The sequence below is a fragment of the Lagopus muta genome, chromosome 3 (assembly GCF_023343835.1).
Source record: "Lagopus muta isolate bLagMut1 chromosome 3, bLagMut1 primary, whole genome shotgun sequence".
NCBI classification, from domain to species: Eukaryota; Metazoa; Chordata; class Aves; order Galliformes; family Phasianidae; genus Lagopus; species Lagopus muta.
In genome coordinates this window covers 38,866,823-38,894,023 of record NC_064435.1, presented here as the reverse complement: position 1 = coordinate 38,894,023, position 27,201 = coordinate 38,866,823, and the positions used below count along the sequence as shown (strand labels likewise).

The 27,201-nt window shown below is 38.4% G+C and overlaps 1 protein-coding gene across 3 annotated transcripts; it reads right to left on the bottom strand.

Annotated features, from left to right (window-relative positions):
- Positions 1-248: 248 nt before the first annotated feature.
- TCEA1 (transcription elongation factor A1) lies at positions 249-26,458 on the bottom strand. 3 transcript variants are annotated; one of them, XM_048940130.1, is made up of 10 exons: positions 26,277-26,458; positions 20,635-20,697; positions 15,260-15,365; positions 7,981-8,068; positions 6,784-6,929; positions 4,960-5,016; positions 4,271-4,425; positions 2,556-2,702; positions 1,608-1,679; positions 249-566 (listed from the first exon to the last, which is right to left on the bottom strand). In XM_048940130.1, exons 1-10 carry the CDS (start codon positions 26,343-26,345, stop codon positions 558-560), a joined length of 912 nt encoding a protein of 303 aa, XP_048796087.1. In that variant the 5' UTR covers positions 26,346-26,458; the 3' UTR covers positions 249-557. The 3 variants fall into 3 exon arrangements, with proteins under 3 accessions (XP_048796087.1, XP_048796085.1, XP_048796088.1); XM_048940128.1 differs by having other exon boundaries at positions 6,784-6,932; positions 26,277-26,457; XM_048940131.1 differs by lacking the exon at positions 26,277-26,458 and adding an exon at positions 23,255-24,027 and having other exon boundaries at positions 6,784-6,932.
- Positions 26,459-27,201: the final 743 nt, after the last annotated feature.

The window sequence follows — 27,201 nt, the reverse complement described above, 5'->3', positions numbered from 1 at the left end:
TTAAAATGTTTTTATGCAAAGTTATGCGAGAAACCTTGAAATGCTGAGCTATTTTGTGCCTAAGAAGTGTTTAGATATGTAACTCAGCTTCTTTGATTTAAGCATTTTTCTTTCCACCATAAAAGCCACTTTTTTTTTCTATGTATAATAATAAAATACATTATGGGAATAGGATGCATATTTCAGACTTAAAAATACAATAGACGATTCGCATACTTAGGGAAAAAAAACAAACATTATCAAAATACTTCATTGGTAAAAGTTTAATTTCAACTTACTTACAAAAATGAAAAAATATTTTAACATTCACCATACAATCGAGCAACCTGGCCCTACTGACTATCAGCTATAGGAAGGCATTTAAGGAAATGATGGCTGTGTCAAAATGAAGGCTAACTTCAGGCATGTATGCTGCATTAAAAAAAAAAAAAGAAGAAAGGAAAAAAGAAAACCAAATAACCTCTTGTTCACAGGAAGCTAGCTGCTTAGCCTAGTTTTTAAAGCTAATTACAAAATCCTCTTTCATACTGGTCCAGATGTCTTGATAATTTCTTCCTCTAACAGAACTGTGAAAAGAAAAGAAATTTTATGAGGTCTCCATAAAACTTAATTCTAAATCTTTGCAAGAAGAAACAGCAATATGACACTATACTTTGGATATGGAAATTAGTATTCAAAGCATTTGCTTATATCATACAAGTATGCTGTCACTCAAGCATTTTTATATAGAGACTTTTATAACTACTACCTCAGTAGGGGATTTAAGGACAAATCAACTTTTTCTTTGTGCCATATCAAACAACTTCTAAGCTTTATAAATTATTTAGATATCTTGTATCTGTATTCAGTAACAGGAAACATAAAGCAAGACACATAAAAGAACTCCTAAGGCAGTAATCCTAATATATGCTGTGCAGCGTTATTCAGAGAAAAAAACTAACAAAATGAAGATAGCACACAATATTAAACTTAATATTATATCTTAAATAGTAAATTATGCAGGCCTTCATTTCAGTGTTTCTCTACTTCATTACAATCGTTCCTGAGACAACTTCTGTTGTTGTTTTAACATTTTTTAACTCCCATTTCTTGAATTTTTTAAGAAATGAAAGCAAATTATCACTGTATTACACTTAGCCCAACACAGGAATATGGCAGCAGTCTCCACTTTTTTATATTCCGCTTTTATTTTAGACTAGAAAATAAAAGGGAAAAGAAACCCACCAAAATGCCTAAAGGAGCCCATTCTACCCATCAAAGCAGAGATTAAAAATGGTCAGAAAATCCTCGGGAGAAGACTGAGAAAATCCAGTGGCTATCTTGCAACCACTTTTTAAGACAAAGCATAATATTGTACCTGGATGTCACAAGGTCTAAGTCAACGTCCTGACTTTTACCCTCAGCCAGAACTTGTGCATTCTCAACACCTTTGGCCACAGATAGCTTCATATTAGAAAACTATTTCAGAATATCAATGTACAGTATCATTTTTGGGTTAAGAAATAACAGTCAACAGAAACTCAACTGTCATTTATGGTAAAACATGAAATTAAGCACAGAGCCTGGTTGTCTCCTGTCAGGTATACAGAACAGTCGAATAGCCTTACCTTCCATCTGTTTCCACACTCATTACAAACAACAAACGTTGTCATAGGTTCATCAGCACTGCGGGTTTGAACCTTTGACAAAGGCAAAAGGCAGAGCAGGAAAGGAAAATTAGTACGTTCAACTTTTGTTAGCATGTGTTCAATGTAAAGGTTTAAAATCAAAGTTTAATGTCAAGTAACTGCATTTGGATAAGAATATAAGTTAACTTTGCATCCCAGTTGAAACCACTTTATTTTGTTTGGACTATCCAGTGATTATAAGCTTATGTTTTGACAACTTTAAAAGCAGTAAAATACCAATTTCAGTATAGGAACTGTTTGTATATTTCTAGGAAAAAAAATCTGTGGTGAAGCTACACTTTAAAGCTACAACATAGGATACAGACACAAAGGCTTAAAGTCTCATGACTCAAACACAGCTTTCTGTTTGAAGTACCTAACAGACAACAATAAACCATAAACATAGCTAATCTTGTGATAAATACTACATGTCCTGCAGCACCACTACAGTTCTTGGACGTATATTATAATAAGAAAAAATTCTAAGTCAGAATCCTGCATCAGTCCAATGGTAGATGATAATATATACATACTCACTACCTCCATTAAAAAAAGGCTTACACATTACAAACAGTGAACTAGTTCTCTTCCATGTAAAACTGTATTATTAAAATTAAACCAGAGGAATTAGCAAAAACTCAGCATCAGAAACTAGAATTTCAGGCAACACTATGCTTGAATTTAGATAAAATATTTGGTAAATTAATACAATTAATACAACATTCTTTACATAAGCACACCTATGTAGACCCAACTGCCTCCATGTTTTGTATTTTGTTAGCATTTTGTAACACACCATTTTGTAATGAACTCTTTTTTTCTCTGACCATGTTTATACAGGGCTTCTGCTATGAGAAAGGAAAATGAACGTCCCGAATAACCACATACCTGGGTATATGTACAGTTCTTCTTTTTGCACTTGCCACACGTAAACAGATCGGTTTGGGTACCTCCTGTTTTGGCCATCTGGTGCTCTCTGATAGCCTCTTTGGTCAGATTTTTGCGCATTTCTTTCAACTCATCACTTGCCATTTCCTGTCACAGACAAAATGGCAGAATTTAGTAGGAAGTTCTTGTTTTAAAGAAAATGAAGTGTGAACCATAGCTCCCATGTGCAGGATCTCAAAAATACATAGTAAGCATTATGTGCACAGTAAAAAAAAAAAAAGTTGCTTCTTTTTTTTCAATAGCATTTTACTCTGCATTCTGCCTTGACGTGGAATGCAAAATTTTCTATTAATGCCATTTCCCTTAAGACATCATCTGCATGATATAATTATATAATAAGGTTTTATAGCCATTAAATTTGAGACCTTGATCCAATACAGTAATTAAAACAAATAAGGAGCACTGGACAACATGAAACACATTTCTGCATTTGTACTTAAACACACGTAGAATAAAAACACTGAAAAAATACACTTCAGATACAACCTACTTTTTTTTCCCCATTCCTTTGCCATCATCAATTTTTTCCTGGCCTCTATATAAACTACAAAAAAAGCCACTCCTTGATATCAAAGCTAGTCATGATTTTTGTTACTCCTAGATACAACTTTATACCTATCTGGGGCTGGGTACAGGGGAGGGTGAGAAGTAGCAGAACCCAACACATAAGCAGAACTACAAACTGAAATCAAATGCTATCCATGCTTTTATTTTTCTTTCCTATAACATTTTATTTTTCACTTCTACTTTCTTTATAAATCAAAACAAATCTAGACAGTGAGCATCTGTTTGAATGGGAGCTTCTGTTAAAGTGCTCAAAATGTTCTTTCAATAACAAATCTAATTTGATTCAAAGGCCAATTCTCCTAGCTTCCTTCCCATATCATTTATGTCTTCTATTTACTGTAAAGTGTTTCCTTCAAAATCATTTGACATAATCTGTCAAATTTCAGATAAGCTTTAAATCAACACTAAAAATGCCAACAGGACATGCACTTCAAAAGCACAGTGCTACATCTTTCATAGGAGAATAACAGCAGAGGTTAGTATTTGAAAAGCAAATGGCAAGACAGGCTAATGTGGATGGTAGTGTTTCATATCCAGAAGGGTGAATGGCTTAGCAGCTTGAAGTCAGTCACTACCCTGAGCGTAAACCATCACTAACAGACCACAGAATCATAGAATCCTTAGGATTGGAAGGGAGCTCTAAAGGCCATCTAGTCCAACTCCCCTGCAATGAACAGGGGCACTACAGTTAGATTAGGTTGCAAAGAGCTTATCCAGTCTTACCCTTCAAAGTCTCCAGGGACAGGGTGTCAATCACATCACTAGGCAACCTGTTCCAGTGCCTCACCACCCTCAGTGAAAGAATGTTTTTCCTTATATCTAACCTAAATCTACCCTCTTTGAGCTTGAGGCCCATTGTTCTGTATTTCAGAGATTCTGGCAGAAAGCTTACCTGACTCACAGAGAAATTACATTTTCAGGAACCACTAAAATACACCACTTTCATTTCCTCTGCCCTCTATAATTCAGACTGTGCAAACCATGAAAAAGTCTTAGTCCTTCAATAGTACAGGCATTTTTTATTAGTTAGTTAGCGGCCAGGACATAAGTCCAGTAGGAAACCAATTCAAGAGCTATGCTTTACTTACCTCCGCAGTCATTTTGGCAAATTTGTCAGGAGGTATGTTCCCACATAACACGTTTTTTCTTAGGTTTGGATTCTTTGCATCCTTGAGATTCGCTATCCTACTTCGTACCCTATTTTTGTATTTCATATCAGTGTTTTTTAATTCTTGAAAAATAGGTGCTTTGGATTTAAGGAACAAAACGAGTAAAACAGAGCACTGTGCATTGGGTTTTTTTGGAGGGGAGCAACTGTTTTAAAGAAAAGTCTTTCCCCACTCTCCCATCTCCAAACAGCAGTTACTCTCTGCTCAACACAGCAGACAGTACTTCACATCTTGCCAAAGCCTAATCACTGTTTAGCACATAGCTGGCAAAACATGAATTTGGGGATAATAGGATTTTAACAAAAATTCACAAAAATCACCCAAGGACATAAGCCCAGTTCCTTGTTCTCATTTAATTTCTAACATAATTTCTGTATTAAAAGTAAAAAATAGAAATCACACATACACAGATCCCTCTGTTTAGTTTGTGGTACTTTTCTAAATACTGAATTTCAGTACTGACACGTTGAACACAGTTTGCTTGTTTTTGTTTTAAATGAAATGAAATACTCAATCGACAGATTAAGTGAACTATTTTTTTTTTTAAACAGTATCAATGTTCTTAAATACTCTCATCCTAGAGCACAGAGATGCCCAGCAAAGGATATCTTCTTCAATCTGAGAACCCAATTCTTCCTCATCAGCACCAATAGCAATGTAATCATCTGAGGAAAACAAAAATTAGAATATTAGCACTCTGATGATCTCGGCAGTGTTTTATATCACCGAGATCCAAGCTGGAACATGAAACAAATCGCAAATAACTAAAAGGAATTTCATTTGCTAAGGATTGGTTGACTTATAAAATTTGCTAACAAGACTTTGAAGAAAAATCAGTGTAATGAAGAGCAATAAGAGTTGTAAAAAAAAAAAAAGTAGAATTACCTTAAATCTTTCAGACAAAATTATCTCTAGCTGAAATACATAAAAAACAACTTTGCTGTACAGAAAAAAAACATTGTCTTCTATTATGCTTGGCAATTACCCATCTCTAAACACAGTGCATCTGTGTTTAGAATAGGCTGTTATAATGAGAAAACATTCTTTATCAAGTTTTATCAATTCTTTCAGCCCACACAACACCAGCTATGTTTTGTATGCATGCAAGAGAAAGATTTCTCTAGAAATACAGTAATTAAATATTATTGTTAAAAACATGCCAAGTAGGGAATGGTCATAAAATGTACAAATTAGAAGAAATGAACCATAGCAATATTGAAGACAACACAATACAACCTAAAACATCTCCAGATAATTGTTTAGTGTTTCTAACCCAAACCCTTCTTCATAAAGACAGCTGCCTTTCCAACACAGCCAGGGACAAATTAGACACAATATGTGTTTTCCTCCTCCTCATTCTAACATGGGTGCACTTTGATGAGTAATAAAAACGTAGTTTCTTCTTCATCTCATGCAGAAGGCCATAGAACCAGAAAACAACCACATATTTTGTGACTGGCATTAGACCTATGGATGATCAGCTTACACATCAAACAGGAGGTAACGCTACAAAAAGATTTCTTGGAAACCTAGTGAAAGTTTCAACTACACATAATTACAAAACCAAAGAAACCATATGCATCTTTCTAAAAACCTGTTTGTCCTCTGAATTACATATCTGCAGGATCGAAAGTCTACGGCCTTTAGTCAGCTCTGATTTCTGCCTGTGTCAGAATTCATGTGAATTAAAAGTGAAGTACAGAGTGAAATGAATAAAACAGATAATTTTGGAAGTCTGCTTACATTGAGTCAGGTTACACTAAGCTAAGAACAGAGAAAAGTTCTTGCAGATGAGAACAACGCATAAGAAAGAATTCAGGTCACTGAGTACAACAGTTGATTTGCTCACTATCTAGCATATCATTCATCAGTTTAAAGACACACAAGTGTACAGCATGGGGAAAAGCAAAACAACAACAAAAAAAGTCAAGCAATTCACAGATGCCTCAAAGGCAGGAAGATGAAGCAGTTTAAGACTAACTGTGACTATATCCATGAAACTTCAAGGTTAAATCAAAACAGAAAGGCATCCTTCAAGATCTAGAATCTGAAGGCTCACAGGACCTCTAGAGTAAGAAAGGCAGTCATGCTTATGGTGACGTTCTCACTCAGAGATAAGACAAAAAATAGCAGTTTCCATTAATAGAGTCAAATGAGGAATTACAGAGGTAATAACTTCCTGTAATGAAGGTTCTCTGTAGACAAGATATCAGATGAATAGAAGCCACAAAATGTCCCATATCACCAGCAACAAAAAAATAGTTCAGTACACTCTCATCTTGCCGAGATTACTCAGTTTATTGCATCTTGAATGAACTGACCTATGGGTATGCACACACAATTGGGCATAAGAAAGGGTACAGTAAACGGAGACAGGAAAAGAACAGAAGGAAGAAACAGTTAAACCTTAAAACATTGTCTACGGAGCTCACCTCCTGTTCTGAGAGCAGCAGAGAGCATTTCTCTACATTTCACTCGTACAGAATCCGAAGTGCTTGGAGCCCGAGGAAAAGAAGGGATGAAAGAATTTGAGGGAGCACTACCCTCCTCCTTCCTGCTGCTGGAATTGCTACTTGAACTGCTAAAAAAAAAAAAAAAAAAAGTAAAAAAAAAAAACCAAAAAACCTAATAATAAATGTTTTTTGCATTCTTCAAATCGCTTTGTTTGAGGGGAACCCACAGATCTTTTGCTATAACCATTTAATGATATTAATAGAAGAACACGAGACGCTGTCTAAAGTCAATACAAGACACCACTCCAGAGTCAAAACAATTTTCAGAGCGTCTTCAGAATATTTACCAGGGTATTCCACACAACAGAGACAACAGCAAGTATTTAATCCCATTATGTGGTTACTTATATAGTAAGTTTTTACTCTCAGTTCTCTACATTAACATGAAAACATTTTTCCCTTCAAGGAACTTTACTTTAAATAGTAAAGAAATATCACACTAATGTGCAGTCTGCTTACTGTACTGAAGTGGTACTATGGTTTAAGAAAGCTTTTGCATAGTGTGAGAGAATGCTTTCAGACAAGGGACAAATAGTTATAGGTTATATTCTAATTTGAAAATGGCTGTTGTAAACAGATTTGCTACAAGCAGAAATTCATAGAGAAACCAGACTTGCTGATACTATGCAAATATTTTCAGCACCTCAAGTGCCATGTAGATGGGCTCATCTTTCTGACAACATATATTTTGTCTTTACCAAAAAAAGGTGCCGAACAAGGCTGTTTATCAAACATAAAAGCTAACAGACAAAAGAAGTATTCTAAACCTCTAACGTATATAATTACCACAAAGTTGTAACTGAAAGCTACACTTCTCAAAGCTCAGTACTAGTATCAAGAGAGGAAGGAGTCTCTGACAGATAAGACAGAATAAACAAAAGCTAGACTGTCCATATCTTATCCTGTGGCTTTCATCTTTTCTTAATGTATCAGCAGTAGTCGGATCTTCTTTCTTAGCAACATATCATTTTTTGTACAATGTACATATTTCACAAAATAACATGGAGGATGTTAATATTTAAAATTTTGGCCCAAGTGTATGTATAAATTGGTTGATTTTTCAGGTTAATCCTAATTTATAGTGAACGAGGCTATCCGTCCTCAAGGTTTAAGTACCTTTCCTCTCTTGCTTCAGGGCTGTTTTGTGAGGAAGATGCAGGCTCCTTTTTCTTTTCTTCAGAATCTTTATCAGTTGAAGGTCCATCTGGGAATACAAAGCATGAGAAACTTTCACTCAGTAATCGATTTAAAGCAGTGGTACAATATCTCTGATAATTTCTTCTGAGCCAGTTAGACGTGCTGTCAGCTCCTACTCTGATTTATCTCTCTCTTGCAGTATAGTTTTCACCTCTCACACCCTTGCCACACCAGCAAAGAAAATCTACGCCAACACTTCAAACCCTTCAGGTCAAGTCCAGCATCTGCTTTAACTGGCAGTGAAGATACAATAAAAAAGATTCTAAAGAAGCTTGACACTAAATCAGCCGCCTGCTTTGGCTTGCTTTCTCCACTACCTACACAGAGCACCCAGTGACACTGCCATCCTGCCATCACTCACCTAATTTCTGTGAATTTCTCCTTCCAAGCCCTCATAGATCTGCCATTACACATCTAACTCTGTATGCTGTTATTACTTGGATGAGCTTATTACAAATTTTAAAAGAGAACTAAATTCAAAGAAAAATAGAGAAAAGCCTCAGTCATGAACTGGGTATCTAAACCTTTGCTTAAGCATCAAAAAGGAACCTCATTTCCTGAAGGATCCTATCCCCATGTTTCTCATGGGAACTTGTGGTATAAAACACACAGATTCAGGTCTCTTCTTACTCAAGCACTTAAAGCACACATCAAGAATTCCATCTCCAGATGTAACCAAAAATTAATGCTTACAAAACAATCTGAGATCCAGGCAAGTCCACAAAATTCTCCAGAATATTCTCTACAGGGGAGTGCATATCTATACTCCCCTTATATATTACTATTATATATATTACCTTATATATTCTGAGTGATTGCCTTTAATAAACTAAAAGTGTTATTTAAAAAATCCTAATAAAGATACTGGCTCAATCAAAGTATTTATTTAAAAAAAAAAAAAAATCACTAAAAAAGTAAAGTGTAAGCAGAATGGACTGTAGAAGATTTTTGCTATGACACCCAAAGACAGAGAAAGGAAAGAAACCCACAATCCATTTTTAACACACACATTCACAACTAGTCTCTATGGCTACAAACACTTACATGATAAATACATTTTTAAATATTCTATTTATGCACGTTACCTCATCTACTCACATCTTAAGCACATGACAATTTTTGCCAGAGGTTTTTAGACAGATATATCAGTATGTATCTTAGGGTAAACACTTGTGAACATTTACTGATACCCTGACTGCATCTTTCACTTACGTAGGGCAAAGTATAGATGAGACCAGAGGGTAAAGTAGGAGGTAAAATCATGGCTCTTTCTAACCTGAGCAGTCTATGCAAGCATGTCTCAAACAAAAGGTCAAACTTCAGCAGCTGAGACAATTGAACCATCTTCAGCAAATACGTGTTCAAAACTATGCTATCTTTAATCTCTCAGAGAAGAGTTTATAAATATTTCTCTTAAATCCAGCTTCGTAAATCTGAAAATAAAAACATTCTCTGCTTAGTAGAAATACTCTTACTAAGTCACTCACTTTTATGCATCATACATTGAAAGTATCAAGAAGGTTCAGTGCCAAGCAGTAATTACTCTTAAACTCACACACAAACTTATTTAAGGATTACTTATTTTATTAATTACATACTGTTCTTTTGTCAACACAGTGTTTAACAGGGGAAAAAAATATTTATCCTTGAGAAATGAAAGTCTCTTGTCTCCTCCAATTAGCTTTTTTACATCCAGTGGCCAGACTCCGGAGCAAAGGAAGAATGACAGCTAATGGGAACTACAAACCACCATAAAAATACAACAAAGATGGAAAAGTGGCTTGTGACAGATACTTAAAAATTCAAATAAACAAGTGATTCACATCAGGAAACACATAGAAGCAGACAAATATTTAGAATTAAAATTTAAACTATCTAAGTTCCTCTGAAGAGTCATGTTTTGTTTTTTTTTAATTGTACAGCTATTATAACTTACAAAACCCTTTTTTTTTTTTCCAGGAACAAACTGAAATTATCATCAATTTTAGAAATGAAAAATTTAACTCCAATTTTAGCCACTACTGCTTCAGAAGCCCATTAACAACAAACTAACACAGACACTTGAGGCTTTTGCTTCCTTTTAAATAACAGCAGTTAATTTAAAATAATATCCAGTTGACTGAAGGTTTGCAAACACAACTCCAGTCTACCAGAAGGGCAGGAAGGAGGATCCAGAGAATTATAGGCTTGTTTGTCTGACCTCAGTACCAGGGAATGCCATGGAGCAGACCATCTTGAATATCATCGTACAGCACATACAGGACAACCGAATGATCAGATGCAGTCAGCACAGATATATGAAAAACAAGTTCTGCCTGACTAACCTGATCTCCCATGACAAGATGACCTGCTTAAAAGATGAGAGAACACGTGCCGATATCGTATATCTTGACTTTAGCGAACTATTTGACAGTTTCCCCTATCTACTGGAGAAACTGGCCTCTCATGGCTTGGACAGTTGTACAATATGTTGGGTGAAGAACTGGCTAGATGGCCAGGTTCAAAGAGTCACAGCAAATGGAGCTCAGTCCAGTTGGTGACCAGTCACCAGTGGTGTCCCCTATGAGCAAGGACTGGATCAGTTTTGTTTAACATTTTTATTACCAATCTGGATGAGGGAATGGAGTGCACACTGTCATCCAGTGTGACAGACAAAAACATGTTAGGCAGGACTGTCAATTTACTTGAGGGTAGGAAGGCTGTGCAGAGGGACCAGTTGCATCCAATTATCTAACATTCAACAAGACCCAGTGTCGAGTCCTGTACTTGGGTCATAGCAACTTCACACAGCAGTGTGAACAGGAGAAGTGGGGCTGGAAAGTTGCTCAGCAGGAAAAGACCTGAGGTTGCTGGTCAGCAGCCAGCTGAATGTGAACTAGTCATGTGCTAAGATAGCTTAGAAGGCCAACAGCTCCTTGCTTGCATGAGATAAAGCGTGACCTAAACCAAGGTAGTGACTGTCTCCTTGTACACCACATCATTGAGACTGAACCTTGAGTATTGCAGTCAGTTGAGAGCTCCTCACTATGTGAAGGATACTATGTTGCTCAAGCAGGGGTAGAGAAGAGCAGCAATGGCAGTGAAGGACTAGAAAACAAGGTTTAATGAGGAGTGACTGAGGGTACTTGAGCTTCAGTTTAGTTTAGAGATGAGATGGCTGAGGGGGGACCTCTTTACTCTCTAAAAATCCCTGTAAGGGAGTTGTAAGGAGGAGGATGTTGCTCTCTTTTTCACATGCCTAGTAATTGGACATGAGAAAACAGTCTCAAGTTCTGCTACGGGAGGTTTAGATTGCATATCAGGAAGAATTTCTTCAAACAGAGGAGCTAATTGTTGAAACAGGCTGACCAAAGCAGAGGCATTTAAGAGATGTGCGGGCAGGGCACTAAGGGATGTGGTTTAGCAATGGGACTCAGCTTGTCAACCTGATGGCTGGACATGATTATCTTGATTTTTTTTTTTTTTTTTGGAACATGCTGCCCAGAGAGGTTGTGGATGCCCCATCCTTGGAGGTGTTCAAGGCCAGGTTGGATGGGGCTCTGGGCAGCCTGGTTTAGCATTAAACGTGGAGGTTGTTGGCCCTACATGTGGCAGGGGGATGGAGATTCATGATCTTTGAGGTCCCTTCCAACCCTGGCCATTCTGTGATCTTTTCCAAATCAGATGATTCTACAGCTCACACATGACATGTAAAAGAAGAGGTATTCTAAAAGTACTTTTGCACTTGCCATCTTATAAATAGACATATTATACTTAACAGTAAACACTATTTCTGCACACAGACTGTAATTTAGGAGCTTATTTTCCTCAATAAAAATTTGAATTCGGCCAGTAAGTTTTTAGATGTCCATGAATAACTAAACCTAATGACAGCATTACCATATCTGTAAGATAGTCTTAGACTGTACCAGACTTGCTCCAGCAGAATCAAAACTACGCTTGAAATAACAGAGGATCATATACGCAAACTCAACTGAATAGCAGACTTCTGCATAGTCTGGCTAGTGTTAACTTGGTAACATTGAGACAAAATTGCTCAGGCATCCTTAAGACAGACTTTTTTGATTTTGAATTGACATTTCAAAGTGCGCTTGACACATTTTATTGTGGTTGGTTTTTGGTTTTTTTTTTTTCCTGGCAATACAGGATCAGACTTACACTTAAGATTATTGTCCAATAATTCTGCATTTCCAGCCCAGTACATAAGCTGACTGAGGTTAAATCTACTTAAAGGTCTAGACATTCTTTTTCACTGTATACCCTTAGATTTTAGTAAGAAATTAGTGATTTTTCTACACATATATATAAAATTTTGGTTATGAGGAGTTCTTCAAATATATATATATATACACACACACACACACTTGAATTGATATCCATTGATATCCAAAAAATTGATATCCATTGATTCATCTCTATAACAATCTACATACTCAAGTACTTGGCAAAATAGTAGCTCCTTGCAAACTCCATGTTATGACACAGTGTTATTTTATTCTGAGAACAGAATTTGCTTCTTCATGTAAATTGTGACCAACTAGGATGTGCGGTTTAACGTTTTTATAGCAACATCTGAAAGTAATCTTTCACTATAGCTCACGCAGTGACTCACTCCAGATATTGCCTAAGAGCCCTCTGCTGGGCAGCTTCTGACCTCACTTGAAAAACCATTTGTAACCCAGCATAGTTTTAAGCAAGCCAAAAAAATCTGTTAAAACTCTGGTGATTCACAACCTTATTTTGATTTCTAGTTTCCCATGCACCCCTGAAACATAAGTTCTGAAAGCATTCAACTTAGTACATGCAGCCTGAACAAAGATTCTTTCCTAAATTCAAAATATCATTTGTAAAAATAACTCACAAAGATTTCAGATCTCTGAGTACAATGCTTGGTATGATTAACAGCTGTCCGCTTCTGTTGCCATCTTTGATCCATACCATTTTACATGCACTATAAACAGCATAATCGAAACTGATTTCTCAAGCAGCTCAACATAGGGTAATTCGTATTCTTCTGAGAAAGTCAAAACTAATGATAAAACAGAATAAGATTACTTTGTAAAATTCCCACCCAGTAAGTCATGCAGCCCAAATAAGTCTTGTAATTCTGGAAGTTCTAATTACCAACCAATGAAACAAGAGGTTTACATTTGACCTACCGTGCTTTATTATGCACTCTACATTGTCATCAACAAGAATCTAATTATGTCAGATTTTAATACAAAGAATGCTGTATTTCCAAAAATAATTTGATTTTATTCTGTACATGCATAACCATAAGTGTAACAGACCTGGCACAATCATGTACATGCAGCAGTGTCTGTCCCATAACAAAAATTAGAGTAAGATAAAGGTAACAAACTCTCTGTCCCAGGAAGAACATATACAGTTCTGACTGTAGTCAAATATTTGCTATTTACTTTCCAGTTCTTCTCACATTTGAGATCACCTGATGTAAGCGGCCTAAAGGTAGATTCTCACAATTGTCTTAAAACAATCTGAATGTAGCAAACCATTAAAAGGGGCACCTTTTAAAGTTCCACTTTTCCCCAGCTGTGTGCTACTGCTACAATTCGTTTGCAAGAACTGCAAAAGAGCTGGATCAAGAAAGCGACAGTTGAAAAGAACTCAGAAGAAATAAACAAAATGTTTAGTTTACAACTCCTGAGTTCCCTTTTCTGACCTCTTCAGTACAGGAATGAGCAAGAAGGCCTCTCTGCAGAAGGGAAGGAAAACCTCTTTCAGCTGCAATCTATACTTTGCTGAATCTACCATTACCATCAGACACCACAGACTTATTCCAGTTTTCCATAGCAAGAACACACTCAGAGGTTGAGGAACTGTTTCACAGTGTTTGAACAGTTAAATATCAGTCAGCCACAGCTAACAATATATTAACACAAATTTGCCTGACTTCAGACATTACAGAAAATCAAGCAGAAGACTATTTCTATTATCTTAAACAAATAGCAATCCCTTTGTTCAATGGGTAGTGACACCAAGAAGAGCTACCATTACTCACCTAATTAGAATTATCTAATGTTTAAAAGTGTTAAAAAATATCTCTGGTACAGAAGCTGTTGCATACGAGGATGTACAAATTATTGAAAAGCAGATTATAAGAACTCTCACAATTTCTCCTTTTTTTTTTTTAACATATCAAGGCACTGTCTAATTGAAACAAAGACATTTCTATGCCATTTTACAAAAGGAGACATAAAATGTTTGCTAATGCTTCATGACCGATAACACAGCTAACTGGGATAAAATAAGGCTAACAAAATGGATAAATTGAAGTTGACTGAGGCTGGCAATGAAATGGGAGGCATGTATTTAGCACATTCATCTAGAGAATATCAAATATTTAAATCAGTAGAAAATCATACAAACTGTTTCCTATTTCAAAACCTTGAGCCTCCTGAAGCTTAATTTATCTAAATTGGGATACAAAGAAACACAACTGAGTACAATACTATGTTGTATTAGATACACTATCTAGAAGACAGCTTAAGATTTAAATCATTTCAAATACAATAAGTGCTACAAGATATCCTCATACAAAACCCTGTTAACAGAAAGCTTTCGGTAACTGCATTCATTGCAGTAACGGAAATGAAAGAATTTTCTAAAACTATTCAGGTTTTACAAAGTACAGGTTTAATTAGAGAAACATTCACTATCTCTAACAGTATTTTAAGCTTTTTTTTTTTTTTAGTTTCTTCTCTATACAAATGAGTTTATAACCAAGCTTCAAAGGGTACACACTTTCACACGAGGTTCTGCATGAATTCTTCAGAGTACCTTTTACGTTTGACAGAGGAAATAGTCAAGAAAAGGCTTTTTAGCTTTTAATACTGCAGTACAATACTGCTCACTCAACAGCACGCAGCAAGGTTTGAGAAATGAGTCATGTTGCAGAAGCTGGTTTCCTACTGTTTGTCAGCACTAGTCAACGCATATTAACTTTGCTTCTGACTGTATTTTCACAGTAATCATCTGTGGTAGTCAAAGAGGTTAAAAAAAACCAAAAACCTACCTCAGCACAGATAGATTCAATACTTAAGCAACAGCACAACTATTTCTGAAGAATGGAAGCGTAAGGATTTTTATCAAGTCCACATATAGTTGTAATACACAAAATTAGGGGTTTTTTTTCCTTAAAAAAAAAAAAAAAAAAAAAGAAAAGGTTGTGTCATACCTAACAGTTTCTTCCAAGATTTGATCAAAGATTTTGCTAAAGAAGTAACTTCTTCATCTGTGCTTTGCTTGCGTATTGCATTCACTGACATTCCAATTCTGGTAGTCTGCAACAGAAATGAAAATACACGCTATAAAAAGTGGCATGAAGATAATTGATTAAATTAACATTTCTAAAGCTGCTTTTTAGACAATTTTATTTTAAAAAGATGTATTTTTATTTATCTTCATGAGTATCAGGATGAAATGCTGCAAGCCTTTACAGAACTTTTTTTAAAAAACACACAGTGCATTTTACGAAGAAATACAACACTACCATTTGTCTCCATCACAGAAGTTCAGAGTTAAGGGAAATTGGACCAAGTATTTCTGTCCTTAAACCACTTCAAAGAAACTCTACAAACTACTGACCTAAACTAAGTGTGGCATCCAGACTACCTAAGAATGTGAAAGTCTTTTACACATTTTAAAGTCACAAAAAAAAAAACTTTAGTAAAGGTTATAACCACAAAATCTTATTTTCCTGTGACACAATGACTGCAGTTATATTTGGTATGAGCAGAAACTTGCTAAATGTTTCAGTAACTTCATATTTTTCAAATTCCCATTTACTGACTATGGAAGAAGCTGTACCTGTCATGTTGGGAGTGATCGTGTTTTAGGTCCCAGTCATTTTAGCAATACTGAGACTTATTAGAATTTTAAGCACAGAGGTTTCTGCGTTTAGGTAGAAACAATAAGAAAAGCTTATCTTTCTGAAAAGGCCAAGCTGACAATAGGCTTTAAAGCTTTGGCTCTACTGCCACCTATAGAGTGAAGATGATATTTATGAGCTACTCAAGATTTTATTCTTTTTTTTCCCCCCTCCTTTTAAGATCTATAACTTATGTCCTCATGGACATAGATTTAGATAAACAGCAGTAAAAGTATCATTTTACAATATTTTCAGCAGGCATCTTAATATAAAAAAATAGAACACCTCCACACTTTCAGTTTTGGGAAAGTAGTATTTTGCACCAGTATTGTACTACAATACCATATTTTGACTGATTACTATATTTTTACATTGTTCTTAAGATGCCCAGCTTTGCTGCATTTATTAATGGCCAGACTCACTAAGTATGATTTATTCCATTCATTTTTGCAGTGGCTTGTCATAAATATCTTCTCCTTCTCCTTTAAAGGAGAAATTAAATCTAAGCATTACACTAAAAAAGGAAATAATTTGTTTCTGAAAATTACCCCTTACAGCCCACATAGCACACTTCTCTAGGCACTCTGGATGTGCTAAGTGATTGGAAACATACTGAAATCTTCAGTAGATATTTCAGCAAAGGAGGTACATCAAAATCCCAGGTCTGAACATAGTTCTGAACATATTTTAGACTGAAGAAAACAGATGGCTACTCACTTGTAACTAAGGCTTCTCAAGATGGTCTTTGTGCACATCCACACTAACAGAAAGCGTCAAACAGATGCAGAAGTTCTTCCCTATTTCACCTTTCCCCCTCATGGCTGAGCAGTGAGCACAGACCAAGGACTTCACTCATTGGCAGCTATTTGGCATTTCTTTACAGCTGCCTACATGCTCTTTCCATGATATGCTGTATGGGAACTGCTAAATCATGGCCTGAACCTCTGATTGATCACCTGAGACAAGCAATAAGTGAGCCCTGGGAGCACAGGTGAAGGCAATTCACCTGTGCTGCTAGAAGGGGTGGAGCCTGGCTGCACCTCTCCTAGACCTATTTAATAGCTGGCTACCAGTAGGGAAGGATCTCTTTCTGGAAATCCCTCCTTTGGAATTTTACAGCTAGCCAAGGACAAGGGTAAGCCCTTTATCTATTCTTTTTGGTGTAATAACCTGCTTAGCCAAACTCTCTTGTGTATTTCTAATTACAACACCTGTATATTCATTGATTATACATTTGCTCTAGCAACTAGTTAAGTATCACACAAAGACCTAAACAGAGCAGAATTGATCAACTGCTGGATATTATCCACAACAATAATTAGAGGGCTGGAGCACCTCCCATATGAAGATAGGCTGAGGAGCTGGGCTTGTTCCTTCTGGAGAAGAGAAGGATGTGGGGTGACCTCACTGCAGCCTTCCTGTCCAAACAGGAGCTTATAAACAGGAGGGGAGTCAACTCTTTGAAAGGGTTGATAACTGCAGGACAAGGGAAAATGGTTTTAAGTTGAAGGAGGGAAGGTTTAGGTTGGATATCAGGGGAAGTTCTTTACTATGACAATACTATGACAATGGTGAAGGGCTGGAACAGGCTGCCCAGAGAGGTTGTGGATGCCCTGTCCCTGGAGATGTTCAAGGCCAGGTTGGATGGGGCCCTGGGCAGCCTGGTCTGGTATTGAATGTGGAGGTTGGTGGCCCTGCATGTGGCAGGGGGGTTGGAGCTTCGTGATCCTTGAGGTCCCTTCCAGTCCAAACCATTCTATGATCCTATGATTAATTTTAGATTAGGAAAGTAACATTTTTGAACTCCATAAAACTGTTGTTTGAATGAGAGAAATGTACCTAACAAAACTTACCCTTCACTGGTAACTGGAAATGATCCTCTAATTTATTTACTTGAAAACTCATGTAAGCAATCACAAAAGGTCATTGTTAGAGCAGTCATTTGGTGTATATAACTACACATCAGCTATCAGCATTTGAAGTTTCCTCAGTCTTCCAGCCTAGAGAACTGCTACTATAAGAATCATTTCAAGTCAAAGACTCTTGTATTTCTGTCTAGTCCAATTTAACCCCCAAAACTCTTTTTTATAAGTTTATAATGTGCAGGTATTTAAAAACTCTCCTCTGTTCAAGTGAATCACTCTTCCCTATTTCATATTTCTCAGCACTTGCTTGCATTTACTGTGTTCTATTTTTGAATAGTAAAGAAACTCAGACTTGCATAAACACCTGCTTTCTCTTTCCACCAAATCATTCAGGCTGGAGGCTTAACAGCTAGGCCAAGCAGCTGAGGAAGAACAGCAATCACTAAAGCAAGCAGAGATGTTACCAACTTCAAATTGCAATGAGGTAGTAAGACAGAATTTGGAAAACTTGGCCCAAAGGATTGACAAATAAAGCTCTTGAGAATAACATCAAGCTTCCCAGGTCTCCATGGCTTGCTATTGAACTGGCAAGTAACTAACAAGGACTGCATTTCACAGCACAGTTTCATATAGGGGTGTGCACCTGCACATGTGCAATTTCCAGTAAAACCTGCTGGTTTAAATGAAGACATCTACCTCACTCACTGTCCAGCTGCGCACTACCTACAATAAGGATCTGAAGACCAATGTATTTATTATGCAGCTGCTAATAAATCCCATGATAATAAATACATGAGCTACTGGCTGTTCACGCAGGTGAGCAAGCTTACACATAACTTGTGGTATGTGAAACTAACTGTGTTGTAATTGCTTCATCTTACTGTGACAGAAGTCCAATAAGACAGACTCATGCCACAAGCACTAGCCCAAACTGCTGAAGTGCACTTTCCCACCCCATGCACCTGTAAATTGTCCCCAGTTCAGACTGAAGTGACAGTCATGCTATGAGATGAGATGTCACTTCTCTTACTGTAAAGGAATAATGAAGCTATCAGTCAGAAGTGCTCTTCTCTGTGTAGGCAATTTTGAAATGGTTTTCCCTCATGTCCAATGTCCATTTGAATATATCAGTCAATATCTCCATCTACGCAGAGGAAGTTAGTGCTCCAATTCTCTCACTGTCATCCCCCTTGACATTAGCACACCAATGACCACCAACTAGCAGAGCTGAGAGTGTGATCACTCCACATTTGAATCATTCTTCCAAATCCTCCATTGCTTAAGCAATGTTAGGAGACTACTAGAAAACATACAGCAGACTTCACATATTTATCAAACTCAGGAAAAATAACACAAATTTCAGTCTAAATGAAATCTTACACAGCCAAAGAAGTGTTTTGGATACAGGAATGGATGCTTCAGAAAAACTTGACTAAGCTACAGTTAGTCTACCAAGTAAGAGTAGACAAAAAAACAGTTGATCCCTTTAGATCTACTATAACAGAAATTTTCTTTAATCTGCCAATACAGATTAAAACCAATCCTTTATTAGAAACATTTTACTTTTAAAATTATTCATGTGATGTAGATGGGAATAAATAAGCTTATTTCAAATAGAACAGAAAACAGGACAGAATTAGTACGCAACCCCATATAAACTGAGCTAGTGTGACACAAGTACCCTAAAACACAGACAGCTAAGTTGAAATTTATCAAGATTAAGAGTCATCTCTGTTTATAACATTACTAAGAAAAGTTTACACAGCAACTGAATAAGAATCAATTACCTACTTTATTCAGACCCTCAAGGTCTGAAGGGGAAAAGAGTACAGTGTCATGAGATACACTAATTCATGCAAAAAGGTGAAATTTTGATTAAAATTGCAAATATTAAATGGCAATCACTAATAATGTACTAAAAGACATTGTACAAAAACATAGGCACTGACACTACTTAGATCTTTCCAGATAATCCTGCATCTGCAAATTAAACATCACTTAAGACAACATTACTTTTCAGTCTTTTCCAGTTTAAGTGCCTACCACAGCAAAAAAAAAAAAAAAAAAAACCTGAACTTTTGCTAATCTCTGCTATTTGCAAATTTTCAGAAATGGGTAATCTCCAGTTAGTTTGGGACAAAGATTGATCACTGCAGAACTATATAACCAACTCTAAAACTTTACATGTAAATAAAGTTCACTGATATGCTTTTTTGAAAGAATTTATAAAAGTAATGTTAGAGATGTAAGAGATAAGCAGAATGAGATTGTAATGCATGTAAGAGAGATTGTCCCACACCACTACACCCCATACAAAGGATGCAGAATTGGTACTGTAATTAACTATAGAATTACACTACTGGAAGGTACATGTTTAAACAGGTAATGAAGAAACACAAACCTACCAGAAGGTATGAACGATGGTTCTCTTCAATTACAGTCCAGAAACAGAACTAACTACATAAAAGGAGGACCTCTTACCAGGTGCATAATCCTTCATCAAATAAGGAAACATATCACACTTGTATTAACAAGAAATTAGGAGTGCACGTAAGGGAAATCTATGAACAGTGCTCCACCATGACAACATCCACTATTTTCAAATCAAAGGTCAACTTCAATAACTTGCTGCTGGAAGAAAGCACTTCAGAGCCCTAAATCATAGTGAAATAATACTATTTAGCCAAAATAGCAACAATTCTTCAAGACCTTTCTCCACATGAATCTATTTAAATAATGCAACCTTCCAAATTTGCTGGCTTCACTTTCATTATTATGGAGTTAATTTTTGCAACATAAAAACAAAAGAAGTTGTACCTGTAATAACTCAAGGGTCATGGGAATATTCTTAAGCTCCTTTAATAAATCAAGAGCTCCAGCCTGCAAAACCAAAAAAAAAAAAAAGTCAAGTCAGTAGGAATCAAGAACTTCAAATATAGTGCCAACAGCATATTCTTAGTCTTAAAGTCCCAGATTGGATCCAAACCATCAGCTTTCAACTTACCCACAGAAAAATCCCAGGAAAAGTAACATTCTGATTCACCAACTCTAAAAATTAACCAACCTCAACTCAGAATTCAGTTTCTGAAAGACCAGAGAAGTTTAATCCTGTATAATTCAAATGCTAGTCACTGTATTCTGTAAGTTGCTCCTTAACCACCACACATCCTCTCAATGATGTCCTCAGGTGCATGTCACTTATCATAAATTAAACAACAGCACACTACAGTGAAGAATCTCATGTGTTTGAGAACAAGAACTTGGAATTGAGAAACTCTGCAGAGTCTATCAGTAACACAGCTTGTTATGACTAACTTCCCTATCTGTATTTAGAGTGGTTAAACCATAAAGTTATACTGGTTTATACACTGTTTTACTAGACACAGGTTTAATGTCCACCACAGAAAGAGACATCCATGTAAGCAGGTTTACTAACAAGTGCTCCAGTAACAAAGCTGCACAAGACTTGCTTAGAAGTCTTATTTTCAACTATTCACTTTAATTCAGTGAAATTACGTATATTAAATCACATAGGTTGGTGCAGACAGATAACAGTATTCATTCTACATCACACTGGCCAAGCATCAACTTTTTCCAAAATGGAAGCCAGAGACCATCCCAACGCACTACAACATCTGAACCAACACATTTGTTTATTATATGACGTGGCTCTTTATTCCTTTTGCACTGCTATGACAAGGAAAGGTACAAACAAATACTGTATGAGCAGCAATCTTCAAGATAAATGAGTCCATTTCAGAGACTGCAATTAATAGTAATTAATTAGTAGCAGATTAGCTATCTATACACACAACTACTTTAACAAGTCATTCACTTGCCATGCTGGCCTTACTTAAAAGTTTTCAAATACGTGAGCAACATGCTTCAGAATTTACTCATTTATTTCAGCAAAGCTCTGCAGCACCCACTCCTCACCACACACAGGGCTGCCCAGCAGAGGACAGCAGCCTCACAAAAACTAAGTCACGCCTGCTATTCAAATGCATCTGGTTCTCAACCTGTGACTTAAGGAGAGCAAGGCAGCAAAGGACCTCTCTCACAAGAGGCCACTGTACCTGAGCTAACTTCATCACATCTCTGCCTTTTTTTTTTTTCCCCTTTAATTTAAATTTGTTAGGAAACAAACCCCCAAATCCCCTTCTTTCAGTTCATTAAAATTCAATTCCCTTATTTTTCTTTACCTGTCACTCAACATATCCCATTTCACTTACCATACTTGCTTTTCCATACTTAAAATATACATTTTGCATATCTTCATTTGCATTTGTCCTTCCTTTTAAGTTCTCCCCAATCAGCTTCTCACACTTGTTGCAAGGGAACTCAAGTAATCTGCTGCTGCACCCGCACCATCTTACAATTTAACCACTAAAGATAACACACAGGACAACCACTAAGAGGCTGAGAAAAACAAAAGTTTCAGGTTTGTTTTTTTTTTTTTCAGCATCACATTCAAACAGACACAGATTGGGATGCTTTCAAGTTCTGCTACAACTTCTTGCGAGTGACAAGCAGCTAAAACCAAAAATGTAATGAATTCCTACCTTACACAAACCCAATTCACTCATGAAACCAAAGCTCTTCTATTTCACTGTTACAGAAAAAAGTCTTAACTTCTGTCCACAAAATACAAGGCTTCTCCAAACTGAACTACCATGCTAATCCATATCCTTCTCTTTCCACTCACATGCATGCTTTTCTGTTTTTTCCCCTACACAACCACTGATTAGAACAAGTTCATTAGCTTTAAGAACACAAAATAAAATCAAATTCAAGGAAATTTTCTTAGCCAAAAATAAGCACTGTATTACAAAAAAAAAAAAAAAAAAGAAAGAAAAAAAAGAAAAAAAGATGTCCTTCTCCAAAAGACAATCCAGTACCACTTACCTCCAAAGTAATTCACTTATTAGTAAACTGCACAGTATGTGATTTCAAAATAAACTCAGGATATTGGTATAGCACAGCAATAATACTGTAATGCAAAGTAGGAATTGCAGCACGCTTCTCATCTTAGAAATACATTCTATTCAAAATTTCCCTCTAATTTTTTTTTTTAACTGGAGGTACCAGAACAATTTTATTATTTCCAGCCTAAACACCTTCCAAAACAGCTTGACATACAGCAGGTGAGCAAGCCATACAACTAGCAATAAGAAAAAAGAAATGAAGCACTCTTTACACAGTAGTTACCTACATGTGACGCCCTCACATTCTCAAAATTTGTAATGCATTGATGCTTTCTAATCCTTAACACTTCTCTAGTCAATTACATTAAGTGTACTAAATAATAGATGCTTTACAATTAAATCTGAATTAAAAACTGCACCACCAGTAAGTGTACAATCAATAGGTATGCAGATGTTAGGCTTAGTAAAATCATAACAGTGAAAAGTTAATCAAAATAAATGGAAACGCTCACCAGTATCATAGGCTCACAGTAAACTCCACAAGGAACAATTGCCAGGAAGAAATTCCTACTCAGTGGCAGTCAGCCCTTAAATGGGGTCTAGGAGAGGTGGAGCCAGGCTCCACCCCTTCCAGTAGCACAGGTGAATTGCCTTCACCTGTTCTCCCACGGCTGATTCATTGCTCGCCTCAGGTGGTCAATCAGAGGTGCAGGCTGTGATCAACAGTCCCCATACAAAAACACACTACAAAGATAATTATAAATCTTTTTTTGCAAAGCATTTCTGTAATTTTATAGGAATTGAAAGACAGGGTCCCATTGAAGGAGGTTTCCAGCTTACCTTAACTTTCATCTACGCATTTAGCAGATTATCCTTCTCAGCCTCCCTTAGATGATCAAAACATAACAACAGAAACGTGCTCTACGTGTATAGTTTAAAGTTAGGCTTCAGGCTACAGAAAATGTAATGTGTTTATGAATATGGCAGACTTATACAGTTGTACATCTGATCTACTTCAGGAAACAAACATTTATTGACACAGACAACTTTATGTTTTCTTTTCTGAACTTACTCAACTGTTTTATCATCCATCCTCATTGTTTATACTTATTCATCAAAGTAACTTAGTGGAAGAAGTGTACCTACACACAAATGAGAGCTACAGGAGGGTACAATATGCATTTTAACCAAATCCCAATAATTCTGAAGAAGTACTGACATGTATCTCAAAAATGTAGGCACCTGAAGTAATAGCAGAATATGTATCTACTGTGTATTAAACACAAAATTGCATCGTTATTTTGTCCTAAAAAAAACAAAACTCTGTGCACCGCATCAGTAAAATAGTTATGAAATCTGCCCAGATACAATTAAACCCTTCATTAAAGCAAGTCACAAAGAACGTGACTCAGGATGGATGTCTGCTCTGACTGCCTTTTCATCCCATCAAAAGAAATGCCGCACAGCTCTCTGTCACAGGCACAGAGCCTCCCTGTGTAGCAGACTGTTTCCTGCCATCGGGCTCTTGACAACTTCAGAGAGAAATGGCATCAAAGCCTTTTTTATTGATGGGTTTCATCAAATCATTCTCAAAGACACACACTAAATGTATACTAAAACACAAAAAAAGTGTTTCAGACTAAAATGCATGTTGGCAGCATAAAGAAAGGTTTCCTGTTCATTTTAGAATCATAGGATCATTAAGGTTGGAAAAGACCTCTAAGATCATCTAGTTCAATCATCAGCCTACCCCCACCATGCCCACCAACCATATCCCTCAGCACCACATCTCCACATTCCCTGAACACCTGCAGGGATGATGACTCCACCACTCCCCTGGGCAGCCTGATCCAATGTGTCAACACACAGGACAATGTGTCAACACAACACATTAGGAAATTTTTCCTAATATCCAAGCTGAACCTCCCTGGCAGCGTCCCACTGAGGCTTGCCCCATGGACATGGTACCACTCTCTGCAGCTGTGAGATAATTTGCTTACACACACCAGAGCATGAGCATGTCCCCGGCTGCTGTTAGAAGTTATAGCCCTAAGCCTCCCAAATCCCCAGGAAATAGATGATGGTCAGTCACCAGGAGCATCCATGGGATCAGTGCACTGGTGGCCATTCCCATGTTGTCTGACAGTGTCACTTGCCTTCTGTTGCCAGAAGCCTCCTAGATAACACTGAATTGACTGTATCTCACTATTCTTGCTATCATGGTATTCAAACATTCAACATGTTTTGACAAGCAGTCAACATGTTTTTCTCAGAATCACAGAACGGTTTGAGTTCAAATGGACCTTAAAGCCCATCTAGTTCCATTTGCCTGCTGTGGGCAGGGTTGCCACTACCAGCTCAGACTGCCCAGGGCCCCATCCAACCTGGCCACCAGGGATGAGGCACCACAGCTTCTCTGGGCAGCCTGTACCAGTGCCTCACTACCTCTGAGTAAAGAGCTTGCCCCTAACATCTAATCTAAAGCTACACTCCTTTAATGTAAAATCATTAACCCTTGTCCCTTCTCAACACAGACACAGTCCAGTCCCAGCTTTCCTGTATCCAGCGTCCTGACTGGATGTCCTCTGATACACTACTCCAACATCAGAGCTGGGAAAGCGAAACAATGAATCCTTTTGAGCTTAGAAGTTGAAGGGGGGAAGGGGAAAGGAAAAAACTGAGTGTTACTGTATCACGAGGAGCTTGCAGATGAGTTTTCTAAGAGCAAAAGGGATGTGAGCCTCCACTTGTGAGGCAGACTGCTGCCGGAACTTCAGCGCCTAGGTGCAAGTGCTGCAAGCTGCCGTCCCTCCTCTACCAACTTTACTTAAAGTATCTGGTGCTGCTGTTGGCTATACAAAACTTGGTCCAGTCAGTGGGAACCAGATAAGTTTCATTGCTTTACTGCAACCAGTAATGCTACAAATATGCAAGCCTTAGTAAGTACTTGCTTTTTTTTCTTTTGCAGGAAAAATAAATATTGCTGAAGCATCACACAGTTTTTAACTGTCACTTGTATGCTACTTTGTGTGTCACCGTATCAGGCACTTGGCCTGATAAAGGGGGGAGGGAGGTTTGGGGCTCAGCCCACGTGTGCTTCAGAACTCTGCCCACACAGACGTGGCCAGCAGGACCATGGCTGCTCAGCCACCTTCACGGCTTTGAAGCCTCACCGTCAGTGCTCCTACACGAAAACAATGTATTCGGAGGAGAAACCCGCCCGCGCCTTTCCCACCCAGCTGCCGGCCGCATATCCGAGCCGGCCGCCGCCTGCTCCGCCGGGCTCAGCGCGGACACCTCTGCGGGCCGGCACACCGAGCCCGCCTCTCCCGGCGGCGGGACGCGAGGAGCCGGGCCGGGGGAAGCTACCCCCACCCCGCCGCCAGGCTGAGGGCTCCAGGGGCCGCCCCTGAACGCCGCGTGGCCGCTCACAGCTTCCCGGACGGCGGCAGCTCCCGTGGGCCGAGAGGGGCCCGCTAAGAGAAGGCAGTGCGGAGCCGGCCGGGGACCGCGCCTCGCCCCGCCCCGGCTCACCGCGTTCTTCTTCTGCACCATCTTGTCCATCTTCTTGGCGATGCGGATGATCTCGTCCTCCGTCGTCATGGCTGCCGGGGCCGGCGTGGCGGCGGCACCCCCAGCACCGAGACGCGACGGCGGAGCCGGGCGGGAGGGCGGGACGGCGGCAAGGCCGGGACGGAGGCGGGCCGCGGCGCAGCGCCCCGACCCAGCAGCCCCAGCGGCGGCGCCAGGCAGCGCCCGCCGAGCGCCGGCCGCGGGAGCCACAGGCAGCGCTGCGGCGCGCCGACAGCAGGCGGGGGCGGGGCGGGCCTCGGGCAGGGGGCGGGCCGCGGGAACGCCGCTCGTACCCGCCTCGGCTCGTGAGCGAGAGGGAAAAAGCGCTGAGGGCACGGCAGTGGCTGCCAGGCAGAACAAAGTGCAATTGAATGAGCTGCTCGCTGCGTTATCCCCTCCAGTTCGCGGTGCTCGTCAGCCCTGAAAGAAACACACCTTCCCCGCACAGTTACAGCCCTGCCTCTCGGCATGCCGCCAGGAATCAGTCATTTTGTTTTCGACTGCAAGTAACAGCGCTTCTCTTTAAGCGGGGGGAAAATCCCTTCTTCCCTAGGGCCTGAAAGGTCTTTCAGAAGGTCTGCCTCGAAGTGTGTCGTGGAGGATTTCAGATGGCAATTTTAGTTGAGGTTCAGGACTCAGCTCTAATACAAAAGCAACGGAGACACAGCAGAAACCTTTACCTGAGCCCCACATTACACTGCAGGGTGCTAAATGGATCCTGGTCTCCCTGGTAGCCCAAGCCTTGTCTGTGTTCAATTGGGATACAAACTGATGAAATTTGATGTAAATCTATGATGTGCACCATCAGTTAACTTGTCTGTTAATATATCCCCCTTAATTTTGTTGTTGAGAGAATAACAAACAAACAATAACACAGCTTCATTTA

What these genes read in the sequence shown, in the direction of transcription:
- TCEA1 (XM_048940128.1), bottom strand. Translation starts at nt 26,345, where the DNA reads ATGACGACGGAGGACGAGATCATCCGCATCGCCAAGAAGATGGACAAG. An exon ending in TGGTGCAGAAGAAGAACGCG is followed by an intron (nt 20,698 to 26,276) that starts GTGAGCCGGGGC and finishes TTGGTTTTGCAG; the next exon opens with GCTGGAGCTCTTGATTTATT. An exon ending in TGCTGCTCTCAGAACAGGAG is followed by an intron (nt 5,017 to 6,783) that starts GTGAGCTCCGTA and finishes TGTTTTCCTCAG; the next exon opens with ATGATTACATTGCTATTGGT.